The 26,576-nt window shown below is 35.7% G+C and overlaps 1 protein-coding gene across 5 annotated transcripts in view; it reads left to right on the top strand.

Annotated features, from left to right (window-relative positions):
- ARID4B (AT-rich interaction domain 4B) overlaps positions 1–26,576 on the top strand; it is a 142,354-nt gene that overhangs the window by 77,602 nt on the left and 38,176 nt on the right. For 3 of the 5 annotated variants that reach the window (XR_013332009.1, XM_077751722.1, XM_077751721.1), the window contains exons 8-17: positions 5,373–5,511; positions 10,222–10,301; positions 11,988–12,064; positions 13,311–13,465; positions 16,644–16,716; positions 18,313–18,407; positions 19,473–19,570; positions 20,533–20,776; positions 21,082–21,257; positions 25,240–25,491. Coding sequence is in view for 4 of the 5 variants with exons in the window: in XM_077751722.1 (XP_077607848.1) it covers positions 5,373–5,511; positions 10,222–10,301; positions 11,988–12,064; positions 13,311–13,465; positions 16,644–16,716; positions 18,313–18,407; positions 19,473–19,570; positions 20,533–20,776; positions 21,082–21,257; positions 25,240–25,491 (1,389 nt within the window). In the remaining variant the exon portion in view is untranslated. The remainder of the gene's footprint in view (positions 1–5,372; positions 5,512–10,221; positions 10,302–11,987; positions 12,065–13,310; positions 13,466–16,643; positions 16,717–18,312; positions 18,408–19,472; positions 19,571–20,532; positions 20,777–21,081; positions 21,258–25,239; positions 25,492–26,576) is intronic. The other 2 variants (XM_077751723.1, XM_077751724.1) reach the window with 2 other exon arrangements.

Genomic DNA, 26,576 nt, shown 5'->3' with positions numbered 1-26,576 from the left:
GCTATATTTGAATTTTTATTTTTATTTTTTATACTTTTTAATTTAAAAAAAATTTTTTTTAAATGTTTTATGTATTTCTAGGAGAGAGAGAGACAGCGTGAGCAGGAGAGGGTCAGAGAGAGAGGGAGTCACAGACTGAAACAGGCTCCAGGCTCTGAGCCGGCAGTCAGCACAGAGCCCGACGCAGGGCTCGAACCCACGAACCGTGAGATCATGACCTAAGCGAAAGTCGGATGCTTAGCCGACTAAGCCACCCAGGCACCCCTAAAAATTATTTTTGAGAGAGAGCGTGAGCAGGGGAGGGGCAGAGAAAGACGGAAACACAGAATCCGAAGCAGGCTCCAAGCCATCAGAGGGATCGAACTTGTGAACCACAAGTTCATGGCCTGAGCTAAAGTTGGCTGCTTAACCGACTGAACCACCGAGATGCCCTTATATTTGAATTTTTTAAAACAGCATTTTTATATTATATATATTGTAGGATAGATACTGTTTTTGTATCAAAAATTCTTTTTAAATTTTGAAAAGGTGGCATCTAATATTTAGATATGTTTACCTTTCTTCAACTGTCATCTAGATGTGTAAAAATAAATTTAAAGATAGTTCATAGAATATCACCTAGAGTGATCTACAAAAGTGACCCAAAATTATGATGTATTAAAAACCTATGAGCTGAGGTCTCCTTTCTTGAAGATGAGACTAAAACATGCATTCATCGCTGAGCAAGTTGATCTTTGCTTTCTAAAGACTCCAGCAAATATCTAAGTCAGTGATTTGCCTGTTGTGAATAATGAAAGACTTGCTATTGGGATTATATTGCATCTGTGTGATGTATGAAGGCAGACCAGAGGTTGAGAGTTAACTATTGTAGGCAGTGAAGCCCTGCTTATCTGTAATCTTGTTTTTCTTGCTCTTCCTTCCCCCTCACTATTGGGATCGTTCTCACTGCCAAGACACACAATGTTCTTGTTGATTAGCACTTTACCCTGTAGTATGTCGGCACTACAGGCAAGTACCACAGTCAGAAATGCCCTTCTCCTTAATTATACTTCTCAAAGTTGTTTTTCCCCTTTCTGAGTGATTTTCTACAACGAAGTCTTGGACTTGGACCTTAAGGTCATTTATCTGACTTTCATTTCTTCTTCCATTACTCAGCTAAAAAAGTCTGCATTTTTGTTCTCTGATTGTCATTTAAAATTCAATTTTGTCCAAAGATAAATGAATTTATCTCTTCCCAGGATTCCCCAGACTCCATTGTTGCATTAGTATATCACCACCTTTATTTTCTTTTAACAACTGTTAATCCGCACACCAGTAAATCAGCCTCCAGCTATTATAGGATTCGTGACTTTTGACACCTTCTTTCAAATGAATTTTATTTATATTCTACCTTTAGTTAGTTAATTTTAATATATTCAAGTATTTCCTTAAGATTATCATTCTCTAATTTTTTAAAGCAAGTTGCTGATCATTTGATCAGTGTATAAGTTGGTTGAATTTTACTCTTAATTTAGCCATTGTATACAGATGTTTTGTTTGATTCTGCCTAAAGAATAGAATGCCTGAAATTAACAGAACTATTTGTGTATCACTCCCTCAAAGTGTTTCCCAGTAGCCTGGCAAAATAGATGTGCAAGTGATACAGTAGAAAGTCAGTCTGCTTGCCGTTATTTTTTTTCCCGTTCAGAAAAAGAATAAAGAATAATAAGGCTCATTATGATTCTTGATAGCAATTATTTATGGGCACAGATTTTATTCATTGACAGTGCTAAAGTTTCCCCAATAAACTAGTGATTTGTACCAGACATTTACAGGTCTGCAGATCTCTGAAATAGTTTTTTTATTGAGATATAATTAACAAATCACAATTCACCCTTTAAAGTGTACAGTGTGCATTGTTTTTTAGTGTACTCACAGACTGTGCAACCAGTACCACAATCTAATTCTAGAAGACTTTTTAATTATTTGCTGTTTTATTTTTAGAGGAATTTGATTCTAGTTTCCTTCTTGATAAAAATTGGGGAAAAACAGCTTTTTAACTTAGTGTACAAAAGTTGAAAATGAGTTACTTGCCTCGAATAATAAATATCATTGAAGAATTAATTTTCAGAATTGAGCCTTCAGTCTGAAGTTCCTAGCTGAGTTTTCTACTTGCATTTTGTCATTTGCTGTTAAAAGTTCTTCTCACTTGATTCACAATTAATTTACAATTAATAGTGATGTGTGATCAGCTTGAAGTAATTAGCTGTTGATCTGTGGTTGTAAACATTTTTGTGTAATTAGCTTTGTTTCCAGTGGCATCATCCGATGTTATTTCACAAAGACGTTATTTCACAAAGACGGTGCAGTATTTTGTTATGGCTCAAGTAAACAAATACTTTCTTACTACCAGAGAAGCAACAATGTCAGGAATACAACCACGCAGGGTCCTCTGCTTGCTCTGTATTTGCTCCCTTAAAAGACTTTTGATGCTTATTTATCTCATTCTATCACTTTATTGAGTGACTGTCTTGTGTAAATTATTTCCTGACTAAACTCCTCTAAGAGGAAAAGTTAAAAGGGTCTTGGCTGCATGTAATAGTGTGGTTTATACTGGTTGTGTACGTTATACTGCTTGTTTGCATTTTGTGATCTCAGGAGAAATAAAATTAGAAATCCCATAGTAGAAAGAAAGAAATCTATTCAGTTGCATTTATTTAGTCAGCAAATATTTATTGAGTATCTATGCTTGTGCCAAGCAGTGTTCAGGTACTTGGAATATGTCAGTGAATAAAACAGGCATTGATGAGATGTCTGCCCTGAGAGCTTATACTTTCTCATTTGGAGGAGATGGGCAAGACAGAGAAAACATAAGAAAGAACTAAGCAGGCTGTATAGTGTGATAGATTTGTCAGTGCTGGGGTAAAACAATAAAAGAGATTGGGAAGGACGGATTCTAAATTTGAATGAGACGGTCAGGGTAACCTCATTGAGGATGACATTTGAACAGAGACTTAGAGGAGTTGAATGTTCTTAAATGTCTAAGAATAGAGCATTCCAGGCCGTTTGACTGCAAAGGCGGAGTAGGGAAATGAGGTGGTAGTAGCTGGTGGAGAAAGTGAGGTCAGGAGATTTTTCTTTTTAAAATGTTTGTTTATTGATTTATTTTTGAGAGAGAGCGAGCGAGCGCATACACACACTAGCAGGGGAGAGACAGAGAAGGGGAGACAGAGAATCCAAAGCAGGCTCCAGGCTCTGAACTCTGAGATGCCTGATGATGGACTCAAACCCACGAACTTTGAGATCATGACCTGAGCCCAAGTCAGCTGCTTAACTGACTGAACCACCCAGGTGCCACAGGGATTTGGGGGGCGGGGGCAGGGCGGGAATAAACCATGTTAGTGAAAATAATAGTATGCAGAAAAATTGATACAGGAGAGAGAAACAAGCATTGTGGGAACAAAGTCTTCTGTTGGAGGGTGGAGGGGAGGAAATCTAGTCCATGAATGGGAAATGGTTTTAGAGTGGAACTTGGACATTTGGTATATAAGGTGGATAGGTGTTTTATGTAGGCAGTACCTTTTTTTTTTTTTTTTAAATGTATGTAGCTTTCTCATTTCTGAAGTTTTGACACTTGTTAAGTCTTAAAAAACATGTGAGTATTTTCATAAAGATGCAGATCTTTATTTTCTTTAGGAAAATAAAGCCCAGTTTTCTCTCTCTCTTTTATAGATGTGATCTGTGTTATCTGTGATACTGGGACCTTCTGTCTTGTTAATGATAATGACATAAAGGGTGTCTGTTAAATCCTAGCTGAATAAGTTTTTTATGACTGCTTTGAAAAAGCGGTGATTATGGTTTTAAGGTTGATTTTGTTCTACAGCCACTAGAAAGTGGAGAGATAAAAGTCATTGCCCTTGAGAAACACTTCTAATCAAGTAGAACTCAGACTTGGGAAGTCTGTCATGACTGTTGGAAGCTATGTGTCTATTTTTAAGGCTTTATGCTTTGCTAATATGAAGGTGCATTGATTTTTTTCCTACCTACTGTTACTTACTTGCTAAGTAGGAATTAAACTGTTTTGCCATTTGAAGTACTCTGGTTGTCCTCAGTAGCAAACTTGGAAAATTTGCTTTGTTTCTGCCAGGAGAAATTAAAAAAAAAAATTTTTTTTAATGTTTATTCTTTTTTTTTTTTGAGAGACAGAGGGAGAGAGTGAGCAGGGGAGGGGCACAGGGAGAGAGTGTTTCCTTCCTCCCTCCCTCTCTCCCTCTCTCTCTCCCCCCGAAGCAGGCTCCAGGCTCTGAGCCGCTAGCGCAGAGCCCAATGTAGGGCTTGAACTCACAAACTGTGAAATCATGACCTGAGTCAATGTCAGCCACTTTAATGCACTGAGCCACCCAGGTGCCCCATGCCAGGAGAATTTTAAGTTACTTGTTCTTGAAATCAAATCGTGATTATTTCCCATATTACTCTAAAATGTTTAATCTTATTATAATAGGTTTTGGGTTTTTTAAATATTTATGTTGAAATATATAAATATAAAGGAGTGACATTTATATCAACATCCCTTTGAAAGATACCAAGACAAATTTAGAATATATTAGATTAATCCCAATCAACCAAATAGATAAATCATGTTTAAGGTTTTAAAATAATTTGTCAGTTTACATTTTTTGTCAGTGAACTTGGTCATTGCTGAATATCTCAAAAATGTTTTCATCCCTGTAGGTAATCAGTATTAGCCATTATTCTATTTTATTTTATAAAAACATGCATTGCATTCTGTTCATTCATTCCTTTTTTTAAAACATTGAAAAATTTCTTTTAAACTCTTAGTTTAGAGAGAGAGAGAGCGAGCAGGGGAGAGGTGCAGAGAGAGACAGAGGGAATCTTTAGCATGTTCTATGCTCAGCACGGAGACTGACACGGGGCTTGATCCCGTGACCCTGGAATCATGATCTGAGCCGAAATCAAGAGTTTGACGCTCAACTGACTGACCCACCCAGTCGTCCCTGTGTATTCATTTCTTAGTGTCTTTACTTACTCTGGGCATTTTGAGCCATCAGTTGTTAGAATCTTTATTTTCTTTAAGACTGATTGTGAGCCTTTCCCAAACCAGATTCAAAGTAGAATTTTGGTTTGTTTTTTGTTTTTTTTTTTTTCTTTTTTAGTTTTCTGTTCTACTACACTTTGTATAACATCAAGTGGATAGTTTTAGATAGTCCCTTTTTCTGTGGACAGTTAACTTCTTTCTAATTTACTAATCCAATATACGGTGTAAACTGAAAGGAATTTTTAACATAATACAAAACAGCAATGTTATAAAAAAAAAAAATGCTCCTTCTTTGTAAGATAAATGGAAGTATCTTATTTTTCTTTTCTTTTCATAGACCAGAGGAAGAATCTTCTTCATCCTCCAGCGATGAAGATGAGGATGATAGGAAGCAGATTGATGAGCTGCTAGGAAAAGTTGTATGTGTAGATTACGTTAGTTTGGATAAAAAGAAAGCACTATGGTTTCCTGCATTGGTGAGTAACTTCAGTATAAAAGAGTTTAATTTTCAACTATTTAAGTTCATGAAGAGGATAACTGATAATCTTAGTAGTATTTTTCACAAGTAGAAAGTGGGGAAATGGTTTTAGCGTCATTTAGTTTACACAAAGATTACTTTCAAAATTGTCTTTGATTACCAAGAACTCTTGAAGTCATCCAAGAAAGGCCAAATTTTGGTAATTTTAGAAGCTAGGTGTATGGGAGTTCATTATACATCTCTTTATATTTTGGGTAGAAAAGTCATAATGCAAATTTTTAAAACTCCTAAATTCATCATGCAGAAGATTGCAGAAGAGACTTTCTTTTTCTGTTTACCATCCTTTTCAGTGAACATGTTTTGTATTCTTTATCCTGAGCTTAGTTCAGTGCTTTACACAAAATAATTGCCCAGTAAAGGCCACCTCTTTCAGTTAAAACTTACATTGTTATCTTACAATTAAAACTAAAAAGGACAACTATTTGTTTTGATAAATATAAATACTTTATGATAACATTGTACCTTTGCGTATATCCATCTATCCATCCATTATTTATTGGATGCCTGCTGTATTCAGGGATTGTACTAAGACCTTTACAAGGAGTATGAGGCAAGTATTATTCTTTATCCTCACTTAGCAATAAGAAAACTAAGTATTGGAAAGGCTAAGTAAGTTGGCTAATGATACGCTGAAAACTTAAGTGTCAGTGTATGAGATCATTTCTTTTCTCCTTAAGCACTAACATTCTTTGTAAGAATTTCTTTTGAAAACATGTTTTTTCTTTCTTTCTTTTTTTAATGTTTCTTTATTTATTTTGAGAGTGGGGGAGAGATAGCATCCCAAGCAGCCTTCACACCATCAGTGGAGAGCCCAACACAGGGCTCTATCTCATGAACAGTGAGATCATGACTTGAGCCGAAAATCAAGTCACGTGTTTAACTGAGCCACCTGGGTGTACCTGAAAACATGTTGGTTTTTGTTTTTGTTTTTATTTTTTAAATGTTTTATTTATTTTTGAGAGAGAGAGACAGCATGAGCAGGTTGGGGTCAGAGAGAGAGGGAGACACAGAATCCGAAGCAGGCTCCAGGCTCTGAGCTAGCTCTCAGCCCAGAGCCCGACGTGGGGCTTGAACTCATGAACCATGAGATCATGACCTAAGCTGAAGTCGGACACTTAACTGACTGAGCCACCCAGGCTCCCCTGGGGTTTTTTTTTTGTTTTGCTTTTAGTATTTGTTTATTTTTATTTTTTTTTCTTTTGAGAGAGTGCATGCATGCACGAGCCAGGGAGGGGCAGAGAGAGAGGTGGGAGAGAATCCCAAGCAGGCTCCAGGCTGTCAGTGCAGAGCCTGTTGTGGGGCTTGCATCCCACAAACTGAGATAATGACCTGAGCTGAAAATCAAGAGTTGGACACTTCACCGACTGAGCCACCCAGGAACCCCCTGAAAACATGTTTTAGAAGACCAGTTTTGATCGCACCTGGGTGGCTCAGTGGGTTAAGTGTCTGACTTTGGCTCAGGTCATGATCTTGCAGTTCGTGGGTTCAAGGCCTGCACCAGGCTCTGTGCTCACAGCTCAGAGCCTGTGAGCACAGAGCCTGGAGTCTGCTTTAGATTCTGTGTCTCCCTCTCTCTCTGCCCTTCCCTTGCTCACATTCTGTCTCTCTCTCTCAAAAATAAATAAACATTAAAAAAAAAAGTTTTGTGTGTCTTTTTCTAAAATAAGAGGAATATTAGTTTTTCACTGTTAGCATATTTAGTATTATGATTTCTCTCACTATAATTTCTAAATCGTTTCCTTGATGATGGGAAAAATATTTAAGGATTTATGATGTTGAATTGTCAGTAATCTGTTTAGGAACCATCTCATTATCATTTAAAGAATTTTAGAATTATTTATACATGTCATCCTCTCCCCAAAAGAGATCTTTTGGACAGTGATGAATACTTTTTGTCAACTAGGGTGTGAACTTGTGTTCTAAATCAAACAGTCTTGACACAATCACATGAATAGTATTTGGGGTTCAGTTATAAACTGAGTACATTTTACAAGTGTTCAGTAACATCATCATGTTAGGAAACAGTGGCATCCTCCTAGGACCTGTGAATAGCCACCACGTGTTGAGCCTCTCCCCTGGCCAGGCACTGTGCTGGGCTTGTCAGTATGAGCAGTCTCCTTTATTCCTGAGGCTGAAGATACCCCCATTTTAAGAGAAGGAAATCTTAGCTTCCATGACTCATACAATCGTCTTTTTCAGTTTCTGCAGTTTCTCCTCTAACCAACCTTGAAATGTTGTTCAAGGTTCAGAATATGTCACTCTGTATTCTGTTTTGGGTGATCTCATCCCCTTTTATAGCACTGGTTGCAGAGTTAACAAATACCTTAGGGACCAAGAAAAGAACATACACGGTGAACAGGATGAAATATGGATTATCATTCCTCTGGAGGAATAGAAAGTGACCCTGCTTACATGCCACCAGCATCACTGGTCAGAGCTATCATATATGTAATTTTTGAAACCCATGAGAAAGTGTGATTCCTTCAGTAGCTCAGTTGGTCAAGTAGAGGACTGCAGAAACCATGAGGGGGAGAAAAGGTAGATTTTATTCGTAGTTGTAGACCTAAGTTTAATACCCCCGATATTTAGGCTATTGACTCCCAAGTTTACATCACATTTCAGACCTCCATTGTGAGCTCTAGACTTGGGTATCTATTTAGTATCTCCATTTGTTCTTTTTTTTTTTTTTAAATGTTTTATTTATTTCTAGGAGAGAGAGAGAGAGAGACAGCGTGAGCAGGGGAGGGTCAGAGAGAGAGGGAGTCACAGACCGAAACAGGCTCCAGGCTCTGAGCGGGCAGTCAGCACAGAGCCTGACGTGGGGCTCGAACCCATGAACCGCGAGATCACGACCTAAGCGAAAGTCGGACGCTTAACCGACTAAGCCACCCAGGCGCCCCTAGTATCTCCATTTGGATGACCTTTAGCCACCTCAAAACTTAATAAGTTTAAGACTAAATTTAGGGGCGCCTGGGTGGCTCAGTCGGTTGAGTGTCCAGCTTCAGCTCAGATCATGATCTCACAGTTCGTGGAATCGAGCCCTGCATTGGGCTCTGCTGACAGCTCAGAGCCTGGAGCCTGCTTTGGATTCTATGTGTCCCTCTCTGCCCCTGCCCTGCTCATGATCTGTCTCTCTCTGTCTCTCAAAAATAAATAAATGTTTAAAAAAAATAAGACTAAATGTATTCTCTCCTCCCTTCTTCCCAGACTTGGCCCCCCTCAGTCGTTCCTCTCACAGTGAATGACCTCATTTGCCCAAGACAGAAACCTGAGCATCCCTCTGCTTGCTCACCTCTCCACTTCCCTAACCATCTCTGATAGTTCTCTGTCCTTTAATTTGCCATGCACAGCACTCTGCAGCCGGTCACCACCTCTCACCTGGATGAGTGGAGTCACTTCATCTCTTTCAAAATAATTTTTAATTTTAATTTTATTTTAATAAAATNAAAGTCGGACGCTCAACCGACTAAGCCACCCGGGCGCCCCTAATGTTTTATTTTTTGAGAGAGATGGAGTGCAAGCTGGGTGGGGGCAGAGAGAGAGGGAGACACAGAATCTGAAGCAGGCTTAGGCTTCAGGCTCTGAGCTGTCAGCACAGAGCCTGATGTGGGGCTCGAACTCACGAACCGTGACATCATGATCTGAGATGAAGTCAGATGCTTAACCAGCTGAGCCTTCCAGGCGCTCCATATAGCAGACGTCCATCAGTGAGTTCATTCACAATTCCATCAACATTTAAGGAATGCCTGGTGCAATGCAGTTGCTGTTATGGAAAATGTGAACTAACTTTTTAAAGACAGGATTAGAACTCACCTGTTTCTAGTTCCTTTCGGACCTGTGGTGAGAGTACCATTGTCATTTTTCAGAGCTAATGACACCATCCTTAAAACAAACCTGTCGTACATATTTAGCCCATTTTTCATTGTTCTTGGTATACATAGTGGGCTGTCTTGGAATTAAAATACTAAAAGTTTATAGGCGTCTTGCATTAGTTTTTGGGAAGGAATGCTTTAACTTCACTTTAAATACAGCTGAGGCCACTTCAACTAAAGTAAATCTTCTCTTGTTAGTAATAAATCTTATGCAGCCTCCAGAAAGGTATCTTCTTTAAAATATTTACTTTTTAAAGTGGGTAGCATTAGGAAAAAAGTTTAGTGCCTGTTATATATATTCAAATATAAGTACTAAGTTGAACCTCATCTCTGTCTTTTTTAAGTCAGAGACTGCTGTGATGCTGGTTCTGACCCTTGCTCCCGTTTTAGTCTCTGTGCTCCTAGTCTTGCTGCAGACCCTCTGTGAGGGCTCTGGCTCTAGCTCTTTTTTCCACCTCAGCCTCCACTTTCATTTCAGTGTTCTATTTCTGACTAGAACTTGGTCCACATCTTCAGTCTAGCCATGGCCATGCTTCTGCTTTCAACACCAGGCTGGTGCCAGAAACAATGTGGGGAATCCAGAGAGCTGGAAGGGTATAGGATATAAATTTAAAATCACTTGCATGTATACCCGTGCGTGTATGCCTGTTTACCCTACAAACTAAAAGTAGTTTTTAAGCTTTAAGCTGAAACTTCCTTTTAAAAGAATTTAATAAATAATTGATACATAGCTGTAAATGTGCTTTTAGTTTTAATAGTTTATGCTTTTTTTTAAGGTGGTTTGTCCTGATTGTAGTGATGAAATTGCTGTGAAAAAAGACAATATTCTTGTTCGATCTTTCAAAGATGGCAAATTGTAAGTATAATTCACTAGAGGTGAAAAATATGCTGTTTTTCCAAGTTAGGATAGTAAATGATAATTATTTCCAGTGACCTTATGCTTTTACTTTTCATCATACAGAATGTTTGGAAGTATGATCGTTTTTCACATCATCATTTAAGTGATCTTACAGTTTGCCTTATTTATTTCTGTTTTTTCTAAACTCCGAATTTGTCAATATTTGCCTGTATAGTATAGTAGCTGGTGATTTGTTCAGGCACATTTAGGTATACCTACTGTATCTAAGACTTGATCACTTTATTTATTGATGTATTTACTGTTCTAGAATATTTAATTGGGTCCTAATATTTTTAGGTGTAATGGTTATACTGATGGCCTCTTGTGTAACATTCGACTTGTCTAGGAGCCTGAGGAATAAAATGGGTTACTACAAGTGTATGTTAAGTGTTCAAGTGATTTATCATATAGAACTTTTTTGGAACTGAGTTAGGAATTTCTATGTTTTTTTTTTTTTTTTTAAAGAATTATGTGACTAGAAAAGTTGTGTATTTTATACTTTCCTTGTTCTGTGTTTATACCCTGAAAGGTTCATCACATTTTAAGATTGGTGTTTGGGTTTTCAGGTTCTGAAAAGTGACTTTTGAAAACAATTTATGCAATCCACTTTAACAAAACAGAAGTAGTCAGGAATTTGAATATTGAAACTGAATACTGGTTCAATGGTATTAGGAAATTATTCATTTTTAAACGTGTAGTATGGTATTGATTATGATTTTTAAAAAGAATTTTCTTTTAAAGCTCCTATGAAGTATATCATAAATCAAATTATATAGTATCTGGGAATTGCTTCTAAGTAACCCACATTGGGTGGGAGGAAGTAGGTAGGTGTATAAGTGAAAGAGTGACTATGACTTTATGATTATTATAGGTGAATAATGGGTATATGGCGGTTCATTGTGCTATTCTCTTTTGTATATATTTGTAATTTTTAAAATTAAAAACAGGCAGGCTGAAAAATGTATTTGGGATAGTTTTGTAGCTTCTGTAGATTGATACAAACCAAATGCAGAGGAGCTGAGTGATACTGATGATTTATGATTGTAAAATAGGAGATGTATGTGATACATATGATAGAAATTCTCCCAGTTGCTTACATCTGACTCCCTTCCTCCTCATGATTGGGAAGTTCCATAAAAGACTTTAAGTTATATATTGAAAGTTTGGTTGTGAGCCTAGAACCCAGTTTGAAAATAATTCTTAAAAGAACATTTATATTATAAACAAGTACATTTTCTTCCAATCGTAAATTTAGTAATTTCTTGTGATTATTCCCAGACAATGGCAAATTCCTACTATTTGACTTCTTTCTTACTGGATTGATCCTGCTATCCAACTATTTTCATTTACTGTTATTCTCATTAGCCTCCCTGTTTGCAGTATTACATTTAGTCAGGGACTTTGATATTTGAGAATATCTTGTTTGTATAACACTCTCAAGGTGGGATCCTTCTGTAGATGATGACCTATTTCAACATCCTGCCTAACATTTTATTTGGGAATTGCAACACTGTGCAATCACTTTCATTGTAAATGTAATGTTTTCATATTTTTAACATCTTTTTGTGGTGTGTAATTCAGCTATTAATTTCTGTTATGTTTTTGTGGCTTTTTTTCCCTTTAAAATTAAAAAAACTAACGTAGTACTTCAGTGCCAAGAAAGGATGTCCATGAAATTACTAGTGACTCTGCACCAAAGCCTGATGCTATATTAAAACAAGGTAAGGATAATCTTGGAATCATTTATGGTTAATTTAACAACTGCTGAAGTGTTTTTGAAGCTGAAATTTCCTTTTGCTCTTTAAAAACTATATTTTTGGAGTGTCTGGGTGGCTCAGTCGGTTGAGTGTCCGATTTCGGCTCAGGCCATGATCTCATGGTTTGTGACTTCGAGCTCCACATCAGGCTCTGTGCTGACAGCTGAGAGCCTGGAGCCTGCTTCAGATTTTGTGTTTCCCTCTCTCTCTGTCCCTCCCCTGCTCGCATGCTCTCTCTCTCTCAAAAATCAATAAACACAGGTAAATAAATAAATAATATATTTTTTTATGTTTCTGTCTTTGAAGTTATAGTTGGTTCTGCGTGAATTATGCTTTTGTAAACCCACATGTCTTTTGTTATTGTAGGGTTTCATTTTCTTTCTTAGCTTATAATCAGGGGCAGTAATCAAAAAGTGGGAAAGAACTAGGTTATCAGCCAATTACTATAGCCTTTCTTTTGCCTAGTAAATAAAATTAGTTCTTAAGGATGGTAGAAACAGAAATCAAAAGTAATTTTGATTTGGCTTTTCTCATAACAATAGTTATATTTTATTGAGGAATATACCATAATTGTATTTTTTACTTGTTCTTTGGCTTTGTAAATAACATTATTTTCCTTTCACCCATGTTCATCAACTCAAATAGTATGCTATGTAGACTGGGTAAAATCACTAAGAATTTGTAGTTTAGAATTTATTTCCATGTAGTAGAAACTGAAAATAACTGTGTAGCTAATTTTAGTTTAAGCTAATTATCACTTTGATTGTAATTCAGGTTTAACTAGAAATGAAGCTAATGTGTTTAGAGTATATCTTCAGCTATTGTATGTTCATTACAGTGGCTCTGTGCTTGATGTATCATGCTGATTCTTAGTCATTTGTTGGACAAATGATCAGAAATGTACCAGTCTTAAGGTTGTTTTTACTAGGCATGTTTAATTTTTGTGTAAAAGAAGAAAACTTTTTACTTTGTATTGTTTGAACCTAAGTCACCGTCCGTAGCAGCAGTTTGCCGTCTGTAAAATGGGTGCCTGGTGCGTAGGATGGTTGAGTTACTACAGTGCACAGTCCCTGGCACATAGCAGACACTTCACAAATTTCAGTGGCATTACCACAGTAGTTTTGATTTTTTTAATTTTGTTTAATATATTATTAGACAAATCAGTTGTCTTAATTTCTCCAGTTCATATAGCTTATGGTCCTCTTTACAGCCTTTGATCAGGCACTTGAATTTCACAAAAGTAGAACTATTCCTGCTAACTGGAAGACTGAACTGAAAGAAGATAGTTCTAGCAGTGAAGCAGAGGAAGAAGAAGAGGAGGAAGATGATGAAAAAGAAAAGGAGGATAATAGCAGTGAAGAAGAGGTAAGTAAAAACAGTGGGGGGGGCGCCTGGGTGGCTTAGTCGGTTAAGTGTCCGACTTTCGCTTAGGTCACGATCTCGTGGTTCGTGGGTTCGCGCCCCGTGTCAGGCTCTGTGCTGACTGCCGGCTCAGAGCCTGGAGCCTGTTTCAGTCTGTGACTCCCTCTCTCTCTGACCCTCCCCTGCTCACGCTGTCTCTCTCTCTCCCCTAGAAATAAATAAAACATTAAAAAAAAACAACAACAACAGTGGATATCCTTTAAAATTAAAAGTAGCACTTGGGTTTCCTTTGTGAGTTAGGATTTGGCATAAAGTCATCAATCACTTAAGTGTTTTTAGTATTGGAGATATTTCATAATAAACCTGTACTTGTGATATCCACCATAACCAGGCAGTTCACTTGCTTCCTTAAAATAGAAACATAGTCTTGTGAAATTGAAAATACTAAATATAGTTATTTCAGCAACCTCAAAAATATTTCTTAATCATGCTGTGCTTTTGGTTTAATGAGATAGTAAGGGAAATACCCACCTAATGTAACAAAGCTCTACTTTCATGTGCTTTTTCATCATTGTGTGGACCACTGTCAACTCATACAATATTTTCATCTGCATTTTTACTGAAATACCTAGAGAAGTATAAAATATGTCTTCCATCTAGCATTCAAAGAATAATCAGCAAAAAAGGATTAATATCCCTGATTCAGAGAATGTTAAATAATTATATCTAACAAATGAGTGGATAGTTATGATTAGATCATAAATAAGTCATATGTGACATATGGATCAAGGAAGTAAAGTTTTAGATTTTATTGTAACTGATACTTTAAGTCTAGCAGTGATAAGTATCAACAAAAGATGCCTAGTGACATTGTACCACTGTACTCTTCAGTGGTTTGTTGAACGATTTCATAATAGTTACTGGTGAATGGTGCAGGTAGTGAAGACTGTATGTTTGACCTTGAAGTGAATTGGAGTGAATCTTTTCAGGAAACTAACTAAGTTAATCTCAGTGTGTAATATTTTAGGTAAGTTTTGAGTTTCTGCCATTTAATTATAATAAACAACGATTCATGAAATAGGATTGTTTTAGAGCTTGTGTTTTATGACCTAGTGATCTATGATGACAGTGTGTAGTGTAAAAGTTTCTCAGCTTCAGTCTTCTCCCCCTCCCGCTTTCTGTTTAAAATGCGAAAATGAACAAGCCATCCTTTGCTTAAAACTTCTCCAGTAGCTTCTTAGCACCCTAAAAGTCAACCTTCACTTACAGAACTTCTTTTACAACCCAGCCCTGCTTTTTTTTTTTTTTTTTTTTTTTTTAAACCACTTCTCTTGGTATACCTTGCCACTTTGAACTTGATGCTATGGCAGTATTAAATTACAATACACTGCTTCTTCTCAGCCTTTACACATACCAATACTTCTGTCTACAGTGCTCTTCCCTTTCCTCCACCAGTTAACCTGTCAAACTCCTGTTCAGCTTTCAAAACCCTACTAACAGGACACCTCCGTAAAGGAAACCTGTGATATATCACCTCCCTCATCTCAGGAAAGTTAATTGGTCCATTTGCTAACCTGCTACCTTTCCTTGTGCACATTTTTATCATTTATACATACATACACGTGCATGTGTGCATACATGCATGCACGCACTTATTGTCAGTTTTCTCCCCTGTAAGCTGCTCAGGGGTTTGGGGCCCTGTGTTACTTGTGCTCATACTCAGAATGTCTCATGATGTGTAACTTGTAAATAAATGATGATCAATAAATATTAGTTACTAAAATTTTTATTGCTTAGATTTGTGTCTTAGAAATGTTTTTGTAAAAGCAAATCTGGGTTCCAGTTTAAACATTTTCTTTTAAGTTAAATACAAACTTCACTAAATTTTGTGACAGTAATAAATATGGCAGTTTATGAAAGTCAAATATTGTATCAGGGTACATTACAGATAATATCTAGAAAGTAGATTTCCTTAGATTTATATCTGACTACCTTACCAAAACCCACCTTCTGTGGACCATGTTGAAACTGAGAAGTGTAGCTTTTTATATAAACAAATTAATAATTGCCATTTATTCTTCTCTGCTCAACTAGCAAACCTAATAGTTTATCAACATGGATTTTGCTTCTTGTTTTTAACTTGTCTTCCTTTGCTCTGCTGGCTCTTCAAATAAAGAGGCAAATGTCAAAACAATGGCATTAGACACATGATTTTTAAAATTAAAATGGTATATTTAGATTTATTGAGACTCTCAGTTGAAAACTATGCTCTCAAATTTTACTGTCAGAAATACTTTGGTTTCAGCAAGAGTGACTGTAAGTCCTAGGTGTATATTTGGAATCACTCTCTCTGCGGTTACTCCTGATCATGTTCTCTAGTGGCAGGCTCCATCGCTTATTTTTCTTGTATTTGATTCAGCACCTAGCACAGTGCCTACACTCACTGGTGCTCGCTAAATGATTTGTTGAATGGATGAAAGTCACTGAATTGATGAGTTCCTCCATCTCACCTACTACCCTGCTCCTTGCAGGTCGCTTCAGGACCAGCTCCCTACTGCCTCAGCCCCTGGCCACAGCAGCAAGAAGCTAGTCCCTCCCTTGTAATTGATAAATCGGGGAACTATTTTATTACTTGAAGATTTCCCTAAGTCTGAATCTTCAGGTATTGTAGATCAAGTTTGTTCCCCACTTTACTGATTTTATAAGCTTGAAGTGCTACACAGTGGGGCTGTATATAATGAAGAATACTTGGAGTTACAGCTAATGGGACCCACACGTGTATAGTTCTGGAGGAGCAACAAGATAGTCTGTTTTGATGTGAAACCCTGACCCAATTTAATATAAGTGAGAGTAGGTCTTCTTGAGCCTGTGGCCCTGATTTAAAGACTAGACATGGTAAAAAGCTCATGAACCATCTTGCTAGTTTTATTTCTTATATGAGAATTTACATTTGGGATAATCACTGTTGAGATAACTTTTAAGGCATATTCCTTTGGAAAGCATAAAATCTCTAGACTTGGCCTGGTTTTGAACAGCTTAGTGTTAAGTAATTTTTACTTGATAAAAAAAACCTTTGAAATATTTTAGTGAAAATGAGTCTTTGCTCTTGGTAGGAAATCTTGTATTACTAAAATGCTTAATTGAGGAAAATAATATTCTGTTCTTCTGTGACTAAAATTAGGAAGAAATAGAACCATTTCCAGAAGAAAGGGAGAACTTTCTTCAGCAGTTGTACAAGTTTATGGAGGATAGAGGTGAGTTTTTTTCATTAATGATTATTGTTATATAGGTATCACATAGATAATTAATACTTTAAAAATAATAATTCTGTTCATTAAGCTCATGTCACTAGTATTCATGGCTATCTTACTGACTACCAGTCACCAGCACCTGGCATATAGTACATGGGATGAGGAATTTGACATTATTTTGATGGATATTATGGCCATGGACCCATCTGGCCTATATTCTGTCCTCCTATCTGCCCATCCATCCATGGATTCCCAAAGAACTCTTAATACTAGGGAGCAGTAGCAGAAAGGGAATGATAGTACCATTTTATTTGTGCCTATATAGATGCCTCTAGTAAAAAGCCTTCCTCTCTAGAATCACTGTTTGATATACCTTGGATGTGTATGTGGTGTGTTTGTGTATGTGTGCATGTGAGTGAGAGAGAGGGAATGAGGGAAACACCATATTCCAAGATGGGCCACAAGTCTCGTGACCCAGCCACACATAAGAAGTAGAGAACTGAACTGAACCATCCAAAGCAACTTAGACATAGAGAAATTGGTAGAGTCTCAGGGTGAGCCGTGGCTTAGCCTTTTGAATCTGTCTGATGATGTTAAAGAAATACAAGAATCGAGGGAAAGAGGAAGGGATGCTGACCTTTCGTTTTTGGTAGTGACCTTGTCCTTTGTTAAATGTGGCCTTGTCACTCTCTTGCTTATCTGCTGTTCAGAGTATATACTGTGTCCTTTCCTGGGAGGATACTAGTAACGGAGTGGCAAGAGACAGAAGGCTTTCTAGCTTGAGGAGAAAGACAAGATGAATGAATAATATTTGGAAGTGACAGTGTACTCTGGGAATTATTTGGGGGTAATTAATATTTTTTAAATTCTCATTTGTATTGCTGATAAGTAGAAGTTGGCTCTGTATTTTGCTCTCATAAGTGATAGTGACTGTGTAATATAATTATCTTTATTGTTTGATATAAAATGTCCTTGCTTTATTTATTATTTTTTTGTATGAGTGGAGGCTTGGCCTAAGAAAGGAGACGATTTCTTAGGCTTTTGTATTAGACAGATAAAAAAGTGAAGGAATGTCTGGGTGGCTCCATTGGTTGAGTGTCTGACTCTTGATTTTGGCTCAGGTCATGATCTCGCAGTTGGTGAGATCTTACCCCACATTGAGCTCTGCGCTGACAGTGCAGAGCCTGCTTGGGCTTCTCTCTCTCCCTTTCTTTCTCCCTCTACCCTGCTCGTGAGCATGCTTTCTCTATCAAAATAAATTTTAAAAACTTAAAAAAATTTTTTGTTGCTGATATTTTATTTTGGTTTATTTTTTATTTATTCTTTGCTCTTATCAAGGAAATGAAAATGGAGTGAAGTCATGTAAGGTTTCAAAAATCTGGTATGAGAAATTTTTAAAAATGAAATGAGCTTAAGTAGTAAACATGTTTTTGATTATTAACAAGGGATTTTTCCCTCATATATATATATTATATATGGAATATATATATATACACACACACACCTTACACTATATATATTCAGTGTAAAATCTGAATCTTTTGTAATTTCAAACAAAAAATGTAGCATGGTTATAATATATTTTGTTTTCTTTAATAGGCACACCTATTAACAAACGGCCTGTACTTGGATATCGAAATTTGAACCTCTTTAAGTTATTCAGACTTGTACACAAGCTTGGAGGATTTGATAATGTAAGTATTACAGTCAGAAGTGAAACATGTTTTTCATACAACATGTTTTCTTATTTAAAAATTACCTAAATTGTTTACTAATAAAAACCTAATAGTAGAAGGAAAAGAAGATGGGAAGCACAAGTTAGAAACAGCTAGCTTCCTCAACCAAATTTAAATTTAAAGAGGTTTTCAAACGAGCTTCCTGATTTACTATTAAGTTTGTCAAACTTTGATATACCATCTTTGTATGTCTGAGTCACAGCACAACCATATTAGTAGAAGTTCTTCCTCAGTCTCTTTTCCACTACACTGTAAGGTCCTTGAGAGTAGGAATCTCTTAATATTCTTTATGTGCTTAATGCAGAAAAATCTTTGTTGAACTGAAGAAATTATCTTAAGGTTGCCATGATGTATAGTGTCCATACAATTAAGATTATTCTGAGGGGGGGAGTATTCTGTAGAATAAAATGCTTTACTAAGATCCTTAGAACTACTTTGATTTATTAAACTTACAGATTTTATGGAAATGAATACATTACTTAAAAAATTTGGGGGCGCCTGGGTGGCTCTGTCGGTTAAGCATCCGACTTCAGCTCAGGTCATGATCTCACGGTTCGTGGGTTAGAGCCCCGCGTTGTGCTCTGTGCTGACAGCTAGTTCAGAGCCTGGAGCCTGTTTCAGATTCTGTGTCTCCCTCTCTCTCTGACCCTCCCCTGCTCATGCTGTCTCTCTCTCTCCCCCACACACACAAATAAATTAAAAAAAAAAAATTCAAAAAATTTTATCTGTGTCTCTTCATTGTAAATTTTGATTTAGAAACCTGAACAGGGTTAATTAAAAAATCAAGTGGTCTAATGTTTCAACGTTTGTAATTTTCTGAGATATTAGAATACTAAAACTTACTTTAAAAGATTGTTGTAAGCCAAATTTTTTTATTTAGAATTTATTAAGCTAGATGTTTTTCATTCCTTTGAGACTAAAACCAGCACATATAAACATATATTTCTATATGCCGCATTAATCAAGATTTTATTATAGTCCCACCTTTTAATTTGGTAGTTTTCATTTTCCTTTGTCTCCTAGATTGAAAGTGGAGCTGTTTGGAAACAAGTCTACCAGGATCTTGGAATCCCTGTCTTAAATTCAGCAGCAGGATACAACGTTAAATGTGCTTATAAAAAGTAAGTCAGTGTACTTGATATACTGACATTCAATATTTTACCTAGAAATTAGGTTAGAATTGACTGGATAACTGAGGCTAGTATTTCTTCTAAGAAGAAATCATGTATTTGTACTAATCATTCTATAATAGCATGTTCTACAGTATTTTCTATGAATACTGGATCTATGAGATGTTCTCTAAAGAAAGTTTTTGTGATCAAGTAAATTTGGAAAGTACTGTGTAGAGGTTAAAAACCTCTTTTTAAAGTGTTAAAAAAGTCAAGGATTGAACTCTGGTCCTGCCTGTTACTAGATTTTGTGCCCCTTGGACCATGTATTTTTCTCTTAAGCTTCAGTCTCCTCATTTGTAAAATGGGATAATACTTGCCTCGTAGGATTACTCTGATGATTAAATGAGATGTCATATGAACTAAGAGGAGTAGTCCTTAGCATATCAGAGAAGTGCTCATGGGGTACCTGGGTGGCTCAGTCGGTTCAGCATCTGACTCTTGATTTTGACTCAGGTCATGATCTCATGATTCTTGAGGTCGAGCCCCATGTTGGGCTCTGCGCTGGACAGCACAGAGCCTGCTTGGGATTCCCTCTCTCTCTCTCTCTCTCTCTCTCTCTCTCTCTCTCTGTCTCTCTCTTTCTCTCACTTCCTCTCTCAAAGTAAATAAATTTAAAAGTGCTCAAAAAATTGATGCTAGTTACTAATCCTTTAATAGCAGTTGTTGTTATAGTTACTATATTTAAAATACTATCTTTTTACCTTTAGCATGGTTTTTTTAGTGACTTTCTTTTTTTTTGAAAAATGTTTCTATTTGGGTTAAAGAAATTGGGAGGAACTAACCTAGAGTAAATTAGAATATTAATATGACTCAATATTTGAGAACTTTAAATAAACACCTTTTAAAAACTACCACTCTATAATAATATTTTGAAATATTTTCCCAAATGTAATTTCTCTTTATGTTTCCAGATATTTATATGGTTTTGAGGAGTACTGTAGGTCGGCCAATATTGAATTTCAGATGGCATTGCCAGAGAAGGTTGTTAACAAGCCATGTAAGGAGTGTGAAAATGTAAAAGAAATCAAAGTTAAGGAAGAAAATGAACCAGAAATCAAAGAAATAAAGATTGAAGAAGAGGAGAATATAATACCAAAAGAAGAAAAGCCTACTGATGATGATACTGAAAGAAAGGAAAATATTAAACCCTCTCTGGTAAATCAGATACTGTTAATAGTTCTGTGCCCTCTTTAATACATTGTCTACACCATCTGTAAAGGTTCCATGGTTATTGTAAAATGTTATACTTAATTTTTTGAGCATTTTCCTCATTAAATGCTGTTTTTGTATTTAAAATAGTTGTTAGCTATTTTTGCTTAGTGTGTTATGGCAGGAGTTTCTTAAAATAGCTAATGCGTTTCTCAGGATTGGTTGGTACCGCCTTTTGCTAACAGTTAGATCATGGAATTAGGTTGACAGTTTTTACTTTTGTTGGTTTAGTTCCTCTGATTTTTTCCTAGGGAAGTAAAAAGAATTTATTAGAATCTATACCTACACAGTCTGATCAGGAAAAAGAAGTTAACATGAAAAAAACAGAAGAAAATGAGAATCTGGAGGACAAAGATGAGGAGACAAGTGGGGTAGACGAATCCCTCAGCGTAAAGGTAGAAGCTGAAGAAGAAAAAGCCAAATCTGGGTAAGAAATTTGTTTTTGGTTAAGATGCATTTTTTGGCTGAATGAATTCTTGTAATTTGCTCTTTGAATGTGTGTGTTTGAAGCTAATTTGACAAAATATAGAGTAATTGAGTGATTTGCATTTAGATGTAAGGGCCATTTGGCTCCTTCAGAGACCCTACTAATGCAAATTTGTAGCAAAAGGTCATGTTTTTGATCCATTCTTCTTGCTCTCATCATGGAAATGTATGAAATTGTGAGCTAGCAAAAAAGCATTTCTTACTACATTAAGCTCTGCTGAATAACCAGATAATAGAAATTTGGGAGGATGGCTTTCTGTAATGTTTTATAGATGGTATGTTGGCTCTAGATTTTAAGAGTTGTGTTAATTTCTTAAGCAAAACATAAGAATGGAAAAGTGCTAATAATTAGTTTTCACAAGGCCAGGATTGTTACATTGTGTTTACTGTGACAGTAGTAATTCCTCATTTTGGTCAGTTTGGAATGATGAACTATTTATTCAGCAATGTAATTTATGCTCTGCCAGTGGACCCCTGGTGTTTGTAGATGATCTTTAGCATCTAGTCTTATCTCTGAGGTTTAAAAAACCCCTACACATCCCCATTGTTAATGGTCCTTTTAAATCAGTACAACCAAATGTTTTTGATCATTTTAGTGTTTTTCTGAAATTCGGCCGCAACATGCACATAGGCAGGGAAGGGAAGCAAAATATGCTTTTGCAAATTTAGGGAAAGGTGTTTGTTTCGTCTACTTTCTTATATTTCTTTGTGTACAAATGTCTATATCAAGTACTCATTACTGCTGTTGGTGATTATTTCAGTTATTAAGAAACTTAGTAACTACTTAGTTTTTGCCTAAAATCTTTTGATCGTTTTAGTGTCCTCTGAAATTTTGGCTGCAGCATGCAGATAAACATGGAAGGAGAAACCTGGATTTAGATGAATACGGTCTGAGTGTTTCCTCATTATACTTGGTTATAGTCCTGTGTGCACGTGTATATTTCAAGCACTCCTTGCTGCTGCTGGAGACTGTTTCAACTCTTAAGAAAACTTAGTAAGGGTTCAGCTTTTGTCTAAAAATCTGATCTTTAAATCTGCATATATTTCTGGAATATCTGCTGTGTGGGAGGCATTGTGATAAGCCTGTGTTTTCTCTTTGTCAATAATTATCTTAATTTTTCAAGGTGGTATTTCAGTTTATTTTATAGAGTAAACCACATATTGTAGGTGTTTAAAAATTCTTCAACTATGTAGCTTTTTAATTTACTACACATATTTATAAAATTTGGTAGTGTTATGTGTTGGGAATGTCCAAGATTGATTTCTGAGTTTTATTAGATAAGTGCAGTAGAAAATTTGATAGTTTTATAAAGAATCGTATGTATTTCTCTAACATATAAACCTTTTCTAAGTAATTAGCTACTATCAGGAATTTTCCATGTCCTTTTTTCATCATCTAGGTATAGGAGATTAAATAGGTTGATTTAGGTAAAATGCCTTGTTCAATGCCTGGCCCATAGTATTAACATGTTAAAGTTTTGTGTGTGTTTGTTTGTTTGTTTGTTTTTAATTTGTTCCGTTGTAAGGAATGTGACCTCGAACTGGGAAAATTTGGTATTTGTGAATTCAGACGAAAAATACTGATACATTTGTTTTCCCAAAATATAGTTCTTTAGAAGAGAAGTAACAAAGTGTGTGTGTGTGTGTGTGTGTGTGTGTGTGTGTGTGTGTGTGAGTGAGAGAGAGAGAGATCCACATCAACTTAATTTTTAAAAATCTATATGCTGATTACGTTTTATACTTCCAGAAGGTATCATTGTTGGCATTCTATGTTCTGTCTGATTTAGTGCGTTTACCTTTGATTTTGCCAATGAATTAATGGAGAAAGGAGTAGAATATTTTCATTTGGCTGATAGCAATTGTGTTGTTTGCTTCTTTATACTTTAGTACGGTTTTTAAGTGTTTTTCATTTGGTTTGGTGTCTGAGATTGATACTCAATGTGAAACTTTTATTTTTAATTTTTGATTACTTTATTAATAAAGAGTATTAGAGGTTTATTCCAGATAAAATTAAAGACTGCACTAAAGTAGGATTGTGCTTGTTCTTATTGGCATTTACTAGTTGTGCTCAGAGCGTTGTGTAAGACACAAGTTAGAAGTTGTTTTCATTTAAAAAATCTTAGACTTTTTATTCTGTATTTCTCTTTTCTCTGATATGGTCATTCTAAGGTACATAATAAATATCTTTGGTGCATAATAGATTTCTTCTTTTGTTGTGGCCACTGGAATAGACCTCCTTTTCTCCCTGATACACAGAAATACAAGCTTATGAGTTAAACAAGGAATAGTCTTTCCAAAAGATGTCTTAAGTGTTTTAATTTTTTAAATATATATAAACACTTATTTAAGGTTGTTAATAATAGTTTATCATCCATAATACCCTCTCTGGCAATTTCCTAGATATTTTAGCCTTACTAATTATCATTTCTTCATTAGACACATGTTCAGTATTTTTAATAATAGAGTTCTAGATTTTTATCTCAGTTTATAGCTGGTTTTATTTAGGTCTTAATTTTTAAGTACCCATTCATTTGAATATAAAGGAGTCTTTAAAAATAAAAATAATTCTTGAGATTCTGTGGACTTTGTGATGTATTTCAGAGAAAACTGATGCATTTGTTACTTTTGTAAACTTACACTTAATTTCACAAGACTATTAGGCTTCCCTTCATCCCTCCTTCCTATATAGAAGGAAAGAGGTAGGAGAGTAAAAAACCATTTTAATGTTGCTTGTATTACTATAGATTGTTTCTGTTGCTTACATAATTGCATAATTAGGAATGATAAAATATGTTATTGCTAAAAAGGTTGCATATAATATTATAAAATATTATCAGTGAAGAAGGCCTTTTTATATAAACATTACATTCATTAACTTTTAAAGCTTAATTACTTGTCATGTGGTTTCTATTTTATGATCTTTATTCATTTGTCAGCTCTAAAGTGATGGATTCTTTTTGAGAGAAAACTGTTGTAATAAATATAGTTTTTATCCTGCACAGCAGATAAAGACTTGGGACTAAGTAAAGTTGAATTTCATATTGAAGTCTTTTAAAAAATAAATCTACTGTTTGGAAGATTTTCTCCCAACTTGTTTAATACAGATTTGTGGTTAATATAAAATGAATATGAATGCTCAGTTTTAAAAAGTGCACGACATTGAGAAGATTGAAGTGGTTGCATTGCTGCTTCTAGAATGATTTGACTTTTAGTTTCGTATTACTTGGACTTGGCCTCTCGTATACTTATTTCATTGGAACTTCAAAGTTGAGAGAATTTGTAAAAAGACTTTAAGTAAATACATAGTAAAGAAAGCAGACGTTGTAGCAGAGTTTAGCAGAATAGAAAGAAAAAATGATGAGATATTGATGTGAAGTTAGTCAGATTTTCCCGTGAAAGGTAAAATCATATTTCAGTTAAGATAACATTTGAAATTCTGATTGGAACACCTTTTGAACTCCATAAGACTAGCTGTTGGCTAGTGAAAGTTTTTGCTTTAAACACCCCAGGGCTGGAAATATTTGAATAAAAAGTACTTTTTAGTCTGGAAATGGCTATGAGGTATAAATGATTTTTGTTTTTGTCAACATTTCTGTGTAAAACACTTTCGTAATAAAACATGAAAAAGTTGTTAAGGTCGACCTTAATAGTTTCTTATACAACTTCTCTTCTTCTGGCTGTTGGAAATTTTCTTTTTTCTGCATTTTTCAATCTTCATTTCCTCTAAATGTATTTCTCTATAACCATGGTCCTCTTAATACAGTTTTAGTTTTTTATGTTACATTGCAACTCAGAATTTCATGCACATGGAACCTGCCATTCCCGGAGCAGTCACAGCCACGATTTTTATCAATTTATGTGGTTTGGAACTGAAAAGCTTATGAAGTATCTTTTATTAACTGCAATTTTTTAAACCTTTCAAGAGATGAAACGAATAAAGAGGAAGATGAAGATGATGAAGAAGCAGAAGAGGAGGAGGAGGAGGAGGAAGAGGATGAAGAGGATGATGACAACGATGAGGACGAGGAGTTTGAATGCTATCCACCAGGCATGAAAGTCCAAGTGCGGTATGGACGAGGGAAAAATCAAAAAATGTATGAAGCTAGTATTAAAGATTCTGATGTCGAAGGTGGAGAGGTCCTTTACTTGGTGCATTACTGCGGATGGAATGTGAGGTAACTTGAGTTTTAGCTAGTGATTACTACCTAAAAACACTTCTAAAATAATTTTCTATTTTAAAATCTAATTGACGAATTATAGACTTATCAGTACTCTGATTGAGGTCGTAGTACCATATACAAAGTTTGTAGATTTCAACATGTAAATACCTCGCTTAGTGACTTCCTACTTACTGTTTTGAATACTTAGAAGATATCCTTAGGGTCTAGAGAACTGATACCTATACAGTTGACTTTAATGTTACACATGTAGATTAATAGGGGCAACATTATTGGTGAAATTGGTAGAAAAATATATATTTTTTTAACTTATTTAAGTAGAAAAATCTTTTTTAAAGTTAAAAGAGTTTTGAGCTTCTTGATGTCTATGAGTTAATTACCAGGCTTCTTTCTGTCTCACATTTTCAGCCACATTGCCACAATAACCTCTTCTTTGTAATCTTAAGTCGTCACGTGTCTTTCCTTCAGGAGGCAGGGATTTTAAAGTCATGATTTCTTAAGAAGCCTTAGCCATTTTAAGAGGGACTTTATCTCTTCATTAACAGCTCTTACATTATAGTCTTGTTCAGAAGCCTCAGAAATGTATTTGTATATTTGAGACGATATGATGGAAACGTAATAAGCAAGTGTGCTTGACTAAACTAGGGTGCGCTTTCTGACCATTGCTAACCCAAGGGATGAAAGCCAAGACTAAGGTTTGATGTTCAGTGACTTCACTTCTTTTCTTATACAAGTTTTCTTTGGTTCATCCAGAGAAATTTTGTGTTTGAATTTTGTCCAAAATTGGCAAGTCTGTTTTAGGATCTGATCATTTAGATCATCTTCTAAGAAAAACTAAATTCATTTTGGAATATTTGATACTGTATTTGAAATACAACTTATGATAGGGTTGTTGCCCTTGAAGAATTCACCATAGAAGTTTTAAATGGTGGTTTCATGGTGTGCAAAGTATCTTCAAGGAGGAATATAGTTGCCATGCTTTTTATTTAAGTTGTATTCTGTGATTTGGAAAGTTGTTAAGAAAACATCATATTGAATTCTGTTTCTTAAAAAACTATAATAGCCTCTGTTTCTAAAAAGTA

Source organism: Crocuta crocuta, unplaced genomic scaffold, assembly GCF_008692635.1.
Source record: "Crocuta crocuta isolate KB4526 unplaced genomic scaffold, BGI_CrCroc_1.0 scaffold59-1, whole genome shotgun sequence".
NCBI lineage: Eukaryota > Metazoa > Chordata > Mammalia > Carnivora > Hyaenidae > Crocuta > Crocuta crocuta.
The sequence above is the reverse complement of the archived record's forward strand: the minus strand, read 5'-3'. Positions and strand labels throughout refer to the sequence as shown.